The 15,928-nt window shown below is 39.6% G+C and overlaps 1 protein-coding gene across 3 annotated transcripts in view; it reads right to left on the bottom strand.

Annotated features, from left to right (window-relative positions):
• Positions 1-2,983: 2,983 nt before the first annotated feature.
• LOC113802709 (protein O-linked-mannose beta-1,2-N-acetylglucosaminyltransferase 1-like) overlaps positions 2,984-15,928 on the bottom strand; it is a 658,355-nt gene continuing 645,410 nt past the window's right edge. For all 3 annotated transcript variants that reach the window (XM_070113809.1, XM_070113811.1, XM_070113810.1), the window contains 10 exons: positions 14,925-15,141; positions 14,425-14,552; positions 13,858-13,928; positions 12,381-12,516; positions 10,237-10,361; positions 9,558-9,759; positions 8,971-9,161; positions 8,541-8,721; positions 7,971-8,080; positions 2,984-7,665 (listed from right to left, as the gene is read on the bottom strand). In XM_070113809.1, coding sequence (XP_069969910.1) covers positions 7,566-7,665; positions 7,971-8,080; positions 8,541-8,721; positions 8,971-9,161; positions 9,558-9,759; positions 10,237-10,361; positions 12,381-12,516; positions 13,858-13,928; positions 14,425-14,552; positions 14,925-15,141 — 1,461 coding nt within the window. In that variant the 3' untranslated portion in view covers positions 2,984-7,565. The remainder of the gene's footprint in view (positions 7,666-7,970; positions 8,081-8,540; positions 8,722-8,970; positions 9,162-9,557; positions 9,760-10,236; positions 10,362-12,380; positions 12,517-13,857; positions 13,929-14,424; positions 14,553-14,924; positions 15,142-15,928) is intronic.

Genomic DNA, 15,928 nt, shown 5'->3' with positions numbered 1-15,928 from the left:
TTGAACCCCCAGACACTACTCCTTCACTAACTCCTGATCCTTTACCTCAACCCTCAGATACCTACTCCCCTACTACTAAGACAACCATATCTACTGCTATCATCCATTGATTAATCATGGCTTTTCTACAATGGAACATTCGAGGCCTCCATTCTCACAGGCTTAATCTCCGTCATCTTATATCTACCTACAACCCATCCATCATCTGTCTTCAATATACCTTCCTAACACATCCTCCAGTACTGATTCTAATTACCATTTTATATCATCCCCTCACTCTATTGCTCACTCCTCAATACTAATTTATCAAAAAACTCCATGCACTAGACCTTCTTTCCAAACTACTATCTCTTATGCCATTATCTGCATCTTTCTTCAATGATGGATCACAGTTATTTCAGTATACTTTTCCCCTTCTCTTTCTATTGACTTTAATGCCTTTAAAACTTTTTTTTCTCAGTTTCAACCACCTTTCATCATAACAGGCAATTTTCAACTGCTGTCACACTCTTTAGGGTGATACCACCACATCCTCCCGTGCTCGATCCCCAGAATACTTCCTTTCCACGACTGACCTCATTATCCTAATTCTGATCACCCCACACATTTTGACTATTTAAACTATCATTGGTCAGTTCTAGACCACTGCCTCAATAACGACCTTACAACTGTGACCAATATTATATTTCTACCACCAGGGACTTGATCATCACTATATGTTGATGACTTGTCCATCTATGCCTCTGGTCCTTCCATACTTATTCTCCGACAACTCCTTCAGTCAGTAATATCATCAGCATCTTCCTGGGCCACTAATCAAGGCTTTCGTTTCTCCACAACCAAATCCTTTTCTATCCTCTTTTCACACAAACGTGTAAAACCCTAACCTCCATTATTCTTATACTGCACTCCACTACAATACTGTCCTTCTGGAAAGTTCCTTGGAGTAATTTTCTACTCCAAACTGTCGTGGCAAGACCATATCCTTTCCATTAAAGAAAAAGCTTAATGCCATCTTTGAATCTGACAAACTCCCACATATCTTGGGGCTCAGACCATAAAACTCTCCTCTATCTTCATACAGCCTTGATCCTCTCAACTCTTGATTATGGGTGCCATATATATTCATCTGTCTCTACCTCACTTCTTACTCATCTTGATACAATTCACCATTTTGTTCTCCACTTAGCCTTGTGGGCCTTCCACTCCTCCACAATTGAGAGTCTGTATGCTGACTCAAGCATACCATCTCTCTCACAATGCTTTGCCCTCCTCTCCAATGCTATGCATGGTTCCACCAACACTCCCTCATCAAATTAACTATTCCTCAATCTACTTCCTACCTGTACCTCATCTCCATTTTACCAACTCCTTTCACCTTCTGCATGAATACTCTCCTTTCCCATTCCCCCTTTCCGATTCTCCAGCCTCTCCCCTTCTCTGTCCTTTCTGTTCCTACAAGGCTTATACCATACCCCCACATTTGCTCCTCTGTGTTTCCTGACCCATCAAAGTCAGATATACATCCTGCTGTCCTTCTCACCCACTTTCTTAACCATGTTTCTACTCATTCCTTTACCTCCTGAGTAAAGTGTTCTTACTACTGAACTGTCTGCAATTCTTTTTGCTTTAAAACCCATCTACTCTCTTTCCACCTCTTTCACTATTTTTACTGAATCTCGAAACCCTCCATCTCTCTTAAAGTCTGTACACTTAACCAACCCCCTTGTTTGCGAAATTCAGGACTGTCAGGTTTTGCTTGGTGCCCAGCCATATCCCAGGCAATGAATGGGCAGATACCCAAGCATGCTCAGCCACAATGTCCAGACCACACTATCCAAGTCTCTTATATCCCAGCCATGGATTATTTCCCTTACTTTAAAAAATTTCTTTATGCACGATGGCAAGCCTTGTGGACAGGTCTTGTCACCAATAAATTACATACAATAAAACCAACAATCTTCTCCTGGTCAACTTCTTTTCATAAAAAGAGACGTTGGGAGACGGCTCTAGCCAGCTTGCGCATCGGCCTAGCACATAAATTTCACTTCTAACCATTAACTTAACTTCTCCTTTTCTCCATCCCCTCCCCCTCTATCTCTTTGTCATTGTTGTCATGGGGGGGCTTGGGAGAAGGAGACTGAGGCCCAAGGTAGGGGATCAGCCCTACCTTGGACCTCGGCCCTCGCCTCAACTAATTTTGTATGGTCTTCTGCATCTCTCATCTGCTTCTTTTGTCTATTTCCTAAAGTATGAGAGCCGTGCTGAAAGGATGAGAGGCTGGCTTTGTGTGTCATGAACGGCATCCTGGAGCCATGGGAACAGTATTCCCTTGGTTAATCGCCTAGCCCTTACCCCTTATGGGATAAGGGCTAGGTCTAAATGCTGTGTGGCAAGAATTCATGCCATATGCAGCTGTGTCTGCTCTAAGTTTGCGAGCGACATATAGCACCTAAGCTTTTATTTTTCTAAAATTTATAAAAATATTAAAATTTTGAAAACTTCACTTTAGGTGCCATTGCCTAAAATCTTTACCATATAAATGAAGCCGCTACTAGTGGAGAAAAACAACCTCCGTCCGACGAGCCACTAGCGCGGGAATGGGCATGGCATGATGCCCCCGGCGTTTGGTCCACAACAGCCATGGCATGTACGTACGTGACACCCGGCGCCAATGGGTTAACTGACCACCATTGTGATGTCATCTAGACATTATCTGATTTGAGTGGGCTAATGAAGTGGCTAATAAATGGATTATTGTTACTGTACCATTTAATTTATCAACATAATCAATATTGTTTCCAAAATATTATAGAATACAAATAATATACTACATTAAATAATTATTTTTATTATACCATTTGACAGTTAATAGATCATTAATTATGACTCCAAAAAATTGTTGAGGCTGTCATACAGTTTTTCTGTCATTCTTCATGATAGTAAAAAAATAGAATAGATAGGAGTGAAATAAATGCAAACATACAAAAGAATATTTATTCATATATATCTGACAAGTTGTACATTCTTTCTCTGCTTAAATCTGATTTTAAAGAAAACCATTAGCACACAAGAAAAAAGAAAAAAAAACTTGTCTGTTCATCAAAAGCATTTCTGGATTTGCCACAACACTAAACCTTTTCTCTTGGAAGCTCAAAATCTTGTGAAGATAGGGGATAAATATCACTTTCAGTCAACCTAGTCTACCTGGGCGGTATATTCGAAAATTAGGTGCAAGTTGTGAGGGTTACTTACATTTTGTTGATTGACAAATAAAAAAAAAATACAGCCATTGGGGTTACTTTTACTTCCTTTTCCCCCTCATATTATGACACGGTTCAAGTAACACCTCTTGATAAATGTATGTAAATTTAATAAATAATAATTTAAAAAAGTAAATAAATAAAACTGTTGGATTTAATAAAGTTGAATACTGTTGCTTGGTATAAAAACATATCCACATGGTTGGCATACCCAATGGGTAGGAATAGCAAAGCCAATCATCAGATGCCTTTGGTAAACAAACCAGCAGAGTACCCATGCCTTTTAGTATAGCAAAATCATCAGACATTGCCCTACTGCAATTATCCACCTACTGGAAATACTGGATGCCAGTCATGTTGGACCACTCAGACTTGTTCTTGTGGACATGTCACAGGTATACCCAACAGAATTTGTCTGATGATGGCATTGCCCAATCATGTGGAAACATCTTGTATTATTTTAAAGAATGTGTGGGCTGTAATATGGTAAAGAAATAAACTTTTTGATGTTAAATGCCAAATTTTGTTTCCAGTGTGTTCTAAAAAGATATTTAAATTTGTAAAATATACTACTGAATATTGTAATCCTTATGAAACCCTTTAGTGAATATCAATTAATCACAGTGTAAAGATGTACCTAACTTCAAATGTATGGATTTACTAGTATATCACACAAAACTTGAAGTTGGAATCACTGCAACCATTATAAATCATGCAAGATCAAATAAATAATGCATGATCTGAACACCATTTGTACAATCAACTATGAAGAAACATACAATATATAGTACACAAGTATAGAAGGAATATGTGACTTTAGTCACTGATCTAATGTATTCAGTTCTTGTAGTAAATCACGCATTTTACAGAAATAATTACTTATTTTTATGACAGCAACCACACTAATTTTATACTGGACACACTTAAAAAATAATGTAAATATGCATTTGGCAGCTTCCCACTTCATACAAAACTACTGAAAATATCCTTACTTGGAATGATGGCTGTATTTTATTACTCAAAATATACTTCATTAATTGTAACTTAAACCAAACTATCAAATCCCTAATGGCTCTAGAAGTATCACTGCCTTGACTACTTGCAAATGGCCTGGAAGATGCAAGTGTCATAATCAAGAGCAACACAGAAAGCCTGTTATCATCCATCAGCTTGCATTACAACAACTGCAGAGGCAAATTTATCCACAGAAAAGCTATGTACACTGAACACGCATAACCACAATAATGGACATACATTTTCCTTTTTCTAATTAAATGGATAATTGGACTCACATTCCTGAAACATTCACTTGAAGACACATGAAAGAAATTATGAACAACTGATGGGATGCAACACTATTCCATGACAGATACAAAAATTTATTTTTTACAGACACATACCACTGAGAAGAGTTAAAAGAAAGATGAAGTGAGGAGAGAAACAGAAATAGGAAAGGGAATATTTTGACACAGGCAAGCACAGCATTTGTTTGCAATCTTGCCTAAAAAATAATAATAAAGGAAAAATTACATTAAAAATTCAGTTCACTCACACGGAATATGAATACCTCGGTTAATATATGTATACAATATTTCATGTGTAATTAACCTAGATAGCAGATATAGGCACAACATCAACCTCTCATTGCATATCTAATATGCAGCATTAAAGTATGTATGTGATCCTTTCACACAAAATTAGACATTTTTAAAAAATTATAGAAAAGACAGTGACCAGATCATTACGCTGTCATTCTTAGAAAATCATACTTAAAACACATGATTTTCCAGCATGGGAATATTATGAGTAGTGAACTGCTTTACTATTCCAAACACTGCAACCTTTAGAAAAGATTGAATAAGAATCAAGTAATTATAATTTCCACCAGACTAGTCTTTCTTATTTATTCACCAGATTAAATGAGCACCATAAAACATTTTATTATCATGTATTAAATCTAAGGCTACATAGACAATTATGATGTAACTGCAAGGTGAACTGTGGTAAGAGTTGATTGACATTGCAGCTTGAGATCTAATATCGCTTTAATTACATTTTTTTAACGTTCATAGGCTTTCCTACTGGAACTCTTGTCTTTTACTATATTTAAAAATAATTTTAAGAACACTGTATTTCAGGGATTGGAAGTCTAAAAGATTTGTGTATATATAAAAGTTTTAAAATTACTTTATTGAAACATTCCTAACAGATTAAAAAATTGAAATAAACTTTTTGTACATAATGTTCTGAAAGTGAAGAGTTTTCTCTGTTGAAGGAAGCTCATCTTGTAAGATGCAGTGCCTGGATCTTCAATTATATATTGTATTATCAAGTGAAGAATAACAATCTTCACATCCTGCAACTAAGGAAACACCAATTACTTTCTGTCACAACCATATTCATACTATTTATGATTTACTGTTACTGTCATCTTTCAGTTGTGGAGTAACCTTGAACAATCTTTTTTATATATGCATGTTCTTAAAGCAATATACTACTCAATAACCAGCAACATGAAGAAAAGTTTTTTAAAATAATAAACTATTTTCTTCATTTTTAAAAATAAACATATATGAAAGGAAGGAAAATGTACAAACTTCATCATGTCGCATTCCAATAATCTGCCTCTCAATACATACTTAGACTACAAGTAACACTTCATGCTATTCCTCGAACAAGTAATATATAAATACATACATACATACATGCATACATAAACATATGCATAATTATATATATTTATATATCACTTATATGTATTTTATATATATATATGTATATAATACATAATATATATATGCATTATCAAATCATTTCTATATGTGAAATGTATCCAGACACCAGGACAGTTTGACAAAAAGGTCAACCTCACGTGCCAGAACTAAATCCAAGTTGAACTCATCCCAAACTCCAGACACAAAAACAAACCGAAGACCATCACACCCACACTGCGATCACTTTCAAACTGGCTTCAGCACCCTCCGTCCCTCACCTATAACAGCACCATGCAACCACAACACTCAAACACTACAGAATTAATACATGTGATTTTACATCCAAAGCAACTAATTGTATATGCTGAGATGCACCTGTTCACACTCATATTGGAAAATAAAGAAAATAATTCACTAGTTATCTACATCTATCCCTCTAAGAGGAGGAAATATACAAGAAAATACATAAACCAATCTATATATTAATACTATGTTGTGGTCGTATTTTTTTTTTTACAGAAGTTGCAGCACTATACATAGCTATTTACTAAGCTCATTCACTACATCTTGAAAGTAAAATTTCTACACAGACATTCAACATTTGGTCCTCCCTCTACATGAAGGAATGAGCTAGTTACTGCATTACACAGTACATACAGGTATGTTCTCCAGCTTCAAAGCAGGTCAAAGACAGTTAAGAATATAGAAACATTCATTAGTGTCTCCTACATACACATTTTTTGTAAGTCTTTTTTTAATGTATTCTTTTTTAACAGTGGATATGGAGATTACATAAGATGCACTTTAACAAGGTATAGAACATCATTTACAACTTTGGTTTGCACAACAAACACGTTCTTAAATCTGATTCACTGTAATTTGTAGATTTACATGAAATATTTAACACGTATTCCAACTTCTGGAAGACCTTAACAACTTGAAATAAGGTATCATAAAAGACTTTAATTTTTATGAAACAATATGCAAAATTTAAGGCTCCATACAGTAAAGGATTTTTTTATGATACCTCTAATACTTGTCTAAATAAACAAGGAAATCTTTAAGAGCTAAATGCCATTTTCAAAATATTTCTAAATATATGAAAAATGATCTGTAAGTCACTGCTATTAAAGAACCGAAAAAAGGTTCTACAACCTACTTTCAAAAAAGTGGCTGAAGCTTCTCACTTTTTCCAAGTCTGAGGCTCTGTATATATCGGGTGATGGTGGCTTATTGGGCATTAATAAGGCGGTCACTACTAACTATGTCTAGAGCATTAAAGTGTGCACAGCCAGCTGCTTCATTACACAGAAGTTCAATGTCACTTGCAGTTGAACGCCACTTCACGTACGGCATTAATGCATCTACGAGATATCTCACAGTGTCGATGATTAGTCTAGTCATCACATTAGGCGGAGCTTAGCATCCTTCAGCAAAGTATCTCCATCCATGCTGGTTTTGCTTATTCATTAATCTTCATGTTCCTCAGATTCACAGAATCACTCGAATCCCTCTCTCTCTCACGCCACATCACGACCAAATCGTACATCACAGCATATTTTGGTTCCAGAACCACCAAGGCAAATTGTTATCTTTGGCTGATGTTTTTCTCCTTTGGCTTCCCTTGATCCTTTCCTTTGTCCTTTGCTTCCATGCGCAGAGGTTTTAAGTCAGGGGGTTTGAATTTTCTGTGGGGAAAAATAGAATAAATAAATAAAATAAATGATTATAGCAACAAGAACAACACCATCCTAAATACTAATATCCAGTAAATAGATCATGCACCTAATTCTGTAATTTCTGTTATGATTTAATAATGTCTCAGTTAATAACAAAACCCTTTGCAAAGAACCTACAATATAGATATATTACAGCCCACTTAAACATGAAATAAATTTCATGAAAAATTAAACAAAATTAAAACTAATTCAAAAATAAATCTGGAACACTGAGTGTGCTTTTACTCTACCACAAAACAGCTGCCATAACTTACGAATACTGGGAGAAAGGCACGCCAATAATCAGCAGGGGGTTGGATTTCATATTAAGCCTCCACATGCCATGGTGATATCCCCTGCTGTCCAGGTCCCAAATTCGAAGACACTGAAAGCAAAGCAGTTATGGAGACTGTGCATGTTTTTATTATTATTATTATTATTATTATTTTTATTGAGTTGATCTTGTGTAGTAAAATAAATAAAAAGTATAGAAAAGATGACTAAAATAAACTTTGGGTGATCTGCATTGTACAGATAGAATACTTTGGGAAAATGCTTCAAAGTTATAAATAGGATTCACAGGGACTTTTTCATGTTGACCTTGTAAATTTTCATCATTGAATTAGAAAAACAGACTTTGGCTAAGAGGCACAACAAATCTCTGCTACCAAAAAGAAAGAAAAAAAACGATAATTGATGTTTAGAATGATGAAAAAAGATGACTGATGATAATTAGTGATGATTAATGATGATGATAGTGGTGGTAGTGGGGAAGATGAAGACGACGATGAAAATGACAACCAAAAGAAATGACCATGAAAAAAAAACACAAAACCTATACTCACCTTGGCGACCTGCAACCAAGTGGAATAATCTTTGTGGTGTTCCATGTGGATGAACAGCAAGTAGGTGTGGCCTGTGGTGTCTGGAATGAAGGTATCCTCGCAAGGACTCCGGGAATGATCTAGGACCGTCCCCCTGCGCAACATCCCTGTGATCAGTTCTTCGTAGGCATCCTTCTTCAAGCTGTGGGGTTCAGGAGGAAAATTACTCTCAGCAAGGAACGAGAACATTAGTAATACTATTGCATTTGGTGTATGTGAAGAAATACTAATTATTATCTCAGAAAGGATTTTATATTAAAAAATCATGAAATCAAATCTTGAATGATATACAAATACAACGTGAACACACAAAACCAAAAACAAAAAATCATCAAACAAGCCCCTCCCGGAGGCCCAAAGACCCGCCAGCGCAAACAAGCGAACTACCCACGTGTCGAGATCGCGCAGTTCGACGTAGGGCAGAGTGTTGAACGAGTGCTTCTTGAAGTACGTGTCTTGGAAGTACGAGTTCATGTTGAGGCCCGAGGAGCCGAAGTGGTAGGTCCGAGACACGTCCGGGACGATGCACTCGCGGCCACGGCGGACCTCTCCGAGACGCATCCACATGTCCCAGTCCCACATCTGAAACGAGTGGGTATGTGGGTGTTTTCATCGTCGATGGGAGGGTATTTATTAGTCTATTTGATGTGTTTGTCTGTTTATCTAGTGACCTGCTTTCTCACCCCGAGAGGATAGAGTCTCTGTATGCCGGGCTATCCATAATATCGACTTCATTGTCAAAACACAGGCATTTATAAATATGATTTGTAAATAACAACCAACAATGAAAATAGTAAAACACTCTGTTATATCTTTTAAACCAACCATAGAATATGAAAAAATAAACACACTTTAAAAATAACATGAGAACTAATATCCATAAAACACAGCATCCCCAACATATCTGAATGCAAAGCGCCCCCACCTCCCCGTCACCCACCAGGAGCAGCGCACCAACCAGCCAGCCAACCAACTCACCTTCTCCGGCGTCGGCCACTTCGACTCCAGCTCGTCCTTGTAGAGTGACCTCTTGAGAATCCAGCCGAGGCCGGGCATGGTCTCCACCCGGTACAGGAGCGCCGGGTCGCTGCTGGTGTGCTCGTAGCCTTGGTCGTTCCAGGCGCTGATGCAGTACACTGTGGGGTCCTCCTCCAGGAGTCTTAGGGTCTGGCTGAAGTAACTGTTATCGGAAAGAGAGAATGTAAATAATTATGAAACTCATTGAAATAATCTATAAACTCTCCTAATTTTTTTACTGTCTGACTGAAGTCTGTTATCAGAGAGAGAATAATTATGAAACTCATTGAAATAATCTATAAACTCTTCTAAAAAGTTTTAAGGTCTGACTGAAGTAAGAAGAGAAGAGAAGAGAAGAAATAATTATGAAACATTAGAATAGTCTATAAACTCTCATATTTTTTACGGCCTGACGGAAGTAAATTATAAGAAAGAGAAAATAAATAATCAATTCATAAACAATAATAATTTATAAAAGCTTCTGAAAAAAGTTTTAGGATTTGACTGACGTGACTGTTCTTGGACAGACAGACAGAAAGTAATAACAAAATAACTAAATAAAAAATAAAACTTTCCTAAAAACAAACATAAAATCCTCTATAAGTGCATCCTTTTCCCCCGGATTCCTCCAACCCCTTACCTGAAGAAGTCCGGAGAGACGTCGAGGTCCTCCTCCAGGATGATGGCATAGCGCGCCGCCGGGAAGATGTTGAAGGTGGCGGTGAGGGAGGCCTTGTAGTGCTGGGTGATGCGGGCGTTCCGTACCTGGGGGAGGGAGGGGGGGGGTCATTAGATTCACGGGGGACGATAAATGTAAAGGGGGTGGGGGTGGGGGGTCATTAGATTCACGGGGGACGATAAAATGTAACGTTTGATTGCGGTTTATGATGAGTGTGTATTTATTATTATTATTATTATTTAAGTTAGGTCAATGTAATGGTTTTTGTTATATAGAGAATGAGTTTTGAAGTCAGTGAGATGTGATGATGCATAGATTTTAAGAATAGTTCATTTTTTAAAAATCAATTTGATGTAAATGCGCTCGTGTCCTATTGAGAATATACGTTTTAGGTCCTCCTATGTATCTAATAAATTTTGAGTCCAATTTGAGGGCTCTGTCGACTTGAAGAGATGAAAGAACAGCCAGCACAAAAAAGTATCGTGTAAACAAATGCAAGAAATGTAAATATGCAATATTCTGTAGCTCCATAAATTGCATTCCAAACATCGTGTTTACATCTTAAACACATGTTCGAACGCCTACACTGTGGCTACGCAAACGGTACTCTACAGGACTGGATTCACGCCAAAAATCCAAAAATCCTTCCGACTTGAAAAGAAAGAAAGAAAATGAAATAAATAGAGAGAGAGAGAGAGAGAGAGAGAGAGAGAGAGAGAGAGAGAGAGAGAGAGAGAGAGAGAGAGAGAGAGAGAGAGAGAGAGAGAGAGAGAGAGAGAGAGAGACAGAAAAGAAACGCGCCACAGATTCGATGGACTTATTTATCTGTACATTAGTGATGCCTAAAAGTACTTTGCATGTACAGGTATCCTACTATCCTTTCCCGCGAATATCTGCTGTGTCCGGATAGCTTACCGATAAAGCAGACGCAGCTTCTGACCTTCTTACGGTTGTTAATTAATTGATCTACTAGATTAGTTTTCTTAATATTTGCCTTTTGTATTTATTCTAAGCAGAGCACATTTCATTGAAGTTATTAAAAGGCAATTATCAATTTCTGCAATAAAATTCTCATCCTGTGTTTTTAGTTCTTTATTAAAATCCTATTCAGCTCCTTACAGGCATTCAGAATGTTAGAAGTAGGCCACGGTCTCAAAACGGTTGTAATAATACTACACGACCAATACACTATTACAGAGAGCCATTCTGTAGCAGGTTATTGCATAGCACACTGTGACCAATAAACACCGGAAAATGAAAGACTCGCGGAGAACAAGCCATCAGAAACAAACAGGCATTATAATATTCCGAGAAATAACCAATTTATTGTCGTGGTGACGCTAACTTTCCTAACTCTCCTGACCTCACAAAAGGAAAAAAATAATCATCTTTTCCTCGCCAAGCTGGATGCCACTTCAGTCTCGCGGCCACGAGCGTATAATAATCACAAAGGACAAGAACTTTGATGGAGTTATATTGCCTTTGATATAGGTAAAAGGCGCGTCCACAGGTCTCACAGGCAACCACTAACGACCTATTTCGCCGAGGATGGTTGTTAGGCAACGAAATCCGGCGAAATGTAAATAAACCCTTAGCCAAATACAGTACAGTCGCGGTCAAAACTCCTGTAAAACCTATTTCGAATTCCGTTTCGAAAAATCTCTTCATACCACACTTTTTGCACTGGGTAATAGAGATTCGAAGTTTCAATTCATAAAATTACTTTTGTCTGTCACTGTACATACGCCACATGTTTGGTCACATAATGTGCTTTCGATCATCCAAGAAACTAAAATATGAACAGCGCTCATTTGCATATTGGGGCGTGTAGGAGTAAACATTTCATTCAAAACGACCTTGAAAATATTAGTAAACACGTTAATAAACAAGAAATAAAACAACAAATCAACCAAACAAACAAACCACTCACTCACCCAACCAAACAATCCATTTAAAAAATCAACCACACACCCAACAATAAATAAATAAATAAACAAATAAATAAAATAAAAAAATAAACCAATCAATCAACAAACAACCCGCCAAGCAAACAAACAAACCAACCAGACAAACAAACACACCCACACACCACCCCTCCATCTCACCCCAAGTGGCGTGTGCTGGATCCCCCTCAGTCCGAAGAGCTTGGTCACGGCGAGAGGTTCTTCGTAATAACCGTCGATAAAAACGGTTATCATGTCGGGGTTCACTCCAGGGGCCGCCAACAGTGAGCGGAGGGATCTGTGAGGGGAAAAAAAAAGACAAGAAAAAAGGGGGAAAATATAAATATGTAACCATTTTATAATTTTGTTGATGGCGTTCCCCAAATCCCTCTATAATCAGTCTGTGAATTTTTATATACTTGCATTGCGGACATCGCCAAATCGTTCCGTAATTTAGTAACTTTGCAAAAAACACTATTTAAAAAGGACGACTGTATCTTTGTGAAGGTTGCAATACTGATGCATTTAATGTGGTATCGGTGCAAAGGGAGAGCTACGGTTGCGATTAATAATGCTCTGCCCACACGCGTATACACCCACCTTTCTCTCTCTCTCTCTCTCTCTCTCAATATTTCTCTCTCTCTCTCTCTCTCTCTCTCTCTCTCTCTCTCTCAATATCTCTCTCTCTCTCAATATCTCTCTCTCTCTCAATATCTCTCTCTCTCTCAATATCTCTCTCTCTCTCAATCTCTCTCTCTCTCTCTCAATATCTCTCTCTCTCTCAATATCTCTCTCCCTCTATATCTCTCTATCTCTCTCCCTCTATATCTCTCTATCTCTCTCCCTCTATATCTCTCTCCCTCTATCAATCTCTCTCTCTCCCTCTATCAATCTCTCTCCCTCCCTCTATCAATCTCTCTCCCTCTCTCTATCAATCTCTCTCTCTCTCTCTATCAATCTCTCTCTCTCCCTCTCTCAATCTCTCTCTCTCCCTCTCTCAATCTCTCTCTCTCCCTCTCTCAATCTCTCTCTCTCCCTCTCTCAATCTCTCTCTCTCCCTCTCTCAATCTCTCTCTCTCCCTCTCTCAATCTCTCTCTCTCTCTCCCTCTCTCAATCTCTCTCTCTCTCTCCCTCTCTCAATCTCTCTCTCTCTCTCTCCCTCTCTCAATCTCTCTCTCTCTCTCTCTCTCTCAATCTCTCTCTCTCCCTCTCTCTCTCATCTCTCTCTCTCTCTCAATATCTCTCTCTCTCTCTCCCTCAATCTCTCTCCCTCAATCTCTCTCTCACTCTCTCTCTCTCTCTCTCTCTCTCTCTCTCTCTCTCTCTCTCTCTCTCTCAATATCTCTCTCTCTCTCTCAATATCTCTCTCCCCCCTCCCCCCCTCCCCCCCCCTCTCTCTCTCTCTCGCTCTCTTTCTCTCGCTCTCTTTCTCTCGCTCTCTTTCTCTCGCTCTCTTTCTCTCGCTCTCTTTCTCTCGCTCTCTTTCTCTCGCTCTCTTTCTCTCGCTCTCTTTCTCTCGCTCTCTCTCTTTCTCTCGCTCTTTCTCACCATCCTCCCCCCACAACACGACCCACAGTCACGCTCGCCCTAACTACGCACCAACGATCCCCCGCATACACCTTCAGCCAGACTCCCTACCTGTACAGATAGTGTGGACGGTTGCTAGCGATGATGGCGACGGGGACATCGTGCACCTGGTTGTTGAGGAGCTGTCGGGAGAAGGGGGCGTGGTTAGGTCCTGATTTTGCACGAGGTTTCATGGCAAAGGTGAATGGAAAAAAAAATGATGGATTCAGAAGATGGAAATAGACGTATCAGGCAAAGGTGAAAGGGAAAATGTCCTGGTGGTGGATTTAGAAGATGTAAATAGATGTATCAGACAAAGATGATTGGAGAAATGTCTTGGCGGTAGATTTAGATGTAAATAGACGTATCATGCAGAGGTATTGGTGGTAAATAGTAATAGTAACCATGGTGGTAATGACAACAACTTCAATAATGGTTACAACAACGATAGATATGCCAAGTGATTAAAAAAATAATAACAATAACAACAATGGTGATGATAACAAAACCACCACCACCACCAAAAACACCATCAATAATCATAACAAAGCATTTAAACCACCAACGATCATAACAAAACAATCACACCAGCAATAACAATCCCAAAACAACCCGACCAGTGATCCCAGCGGCACTCACGGGCTCGGTGGTGAAGGCGAGGGGCGCGGGGTCGCTGCAGGAGCACACGGAACCGTAACCCTCGATGTGGCTGCAGAATTCCCTCCGGCGGCGGTGCTCCTCCGTGTCCGGCCACCCGCAGTCGCTCTCTGGGGGGGGGGGGGTGATTAGAGCGGGATTAAGGCTTTAAAAGATGAAGTGGCGTTTTCTGGTTATGGTCTGTCGAGGGATGGGATGCATGCACTCGTCTGGGGAACCTGTTCTTTGATACCTCTCTTTTTTTTTAACTACTCCTTCCCTTCCCCTTCCTCCTCTACCCTTCCTTCCTTTCCCCTTACTCTTTCCTCCTTCATTCCTTTCCCCTTTTCCCTCCCTTTCCTTCCCTCTCCTTCCTTCCTTTCCTCCCACCCTCCCTCCCCTCCCTCCCCCTCCCCTCCCCTTCCCTTCCCCTCCCCTCCCCTTCCCCTCCCCTCCCCCCCCTCCCCTCCCCCTCCCCTTCCCCCTCCCTTCCTCCTCCTCACCTTCGAAGGGCACGAGGGGCACCTCCGCCCTCAACATGACGGCCGAGCCCCACGTGTTGAAGTCGGGGCTGTGGGCGAGCTGCTCCCCGTACACCCGCCCGCCCTTCACCGCCACCATCGCCCACATGTCCCGCCACCCGAGCTCGTGGGCGTGCGTGCTGCCCAGGCGTCGCAGCGCGTCCCGCCCGCCGTTCTTCATCTGGAACGTCCCCTCATCCTGCCGGGAAAAAAGAGAGATGCAAAACGCGTCAAAATGCAGTCGAAAAAATACCGAACGACACAGAAATACATCAGCAAACACAGATAAAAAATATATATATATATCTATATATATATTAAAAAATACAAACTATCCAAAATCAACCAAACAAAAATAAAACAAAAATAAAAAATCCAAACAAACACACAAACAACTCGACAGATAGACACAAAAAATCCAAACAAACAAACACACCAAACTCGACAGAAAGAGCTCCCTCCCCTCCCTCCCCCCCCAAAAAAAAAAAGAAAAAAAAATATCCAAAGAACACACAGCTATTCGTTAGCAACCCAACAGAGCAATTTCAGCGAAGCAGTGCGGTATTGACCTCGTTACGAAGAGGAGATATATAGCCAATAATCATTGACGTGGTTGAGGCCTCCGGGAAAGGGGGGGAGAGAGAGAGAGAGAGAGAGAGAGAGAGAGAGAGAGAGAGAGAGAGAGAGAGAGAGAGAGAAAGAGAGAGAGAGAGAGAGAGAGAGAGAGAGAGAGAGAGAGAGAGAGAGGAAGGGAGGAGGGAGGGAAGGAGAGAGGGAGGAAGGAGAGAGAGGAGGGAGGGGAGAGAGGAGGAAGAGAGAGAAGAAGGGAAGAGAGAGAGAGAAGAAGAGAAGAAGAAGAGAGAGAGAGAAGAAGAAGAGAGAAGAAGAAGAGAAGAAAGAGAGAGAGAAGAAAGAAGAAGAAGAAGATAATGATAGGGATACATAGAGATAGATAGATACATAGAGAGAGAGAGAGGAAGAAGAAG

Source organism: Penaeus vannamei, chromosome 34 (assembly GCF_042767895.1).
Source record: "Penaeus vannamei isolate JL-2024 chromosome 34, ASM4276789v1, whole genome shotgun sequence".
NCBI classification, from domain to species: Eukaryota; Metazoa; Arthropoda; class Malacostraca; order Decapoda; family Penaeidae; genus Penaeus; species Penaeus vannamei.
The sequence above is the reverse complement of the archived record's forward strand: the minus strand, read 5'-3'. Positions and strand labels throughout refer to the sequence as shown.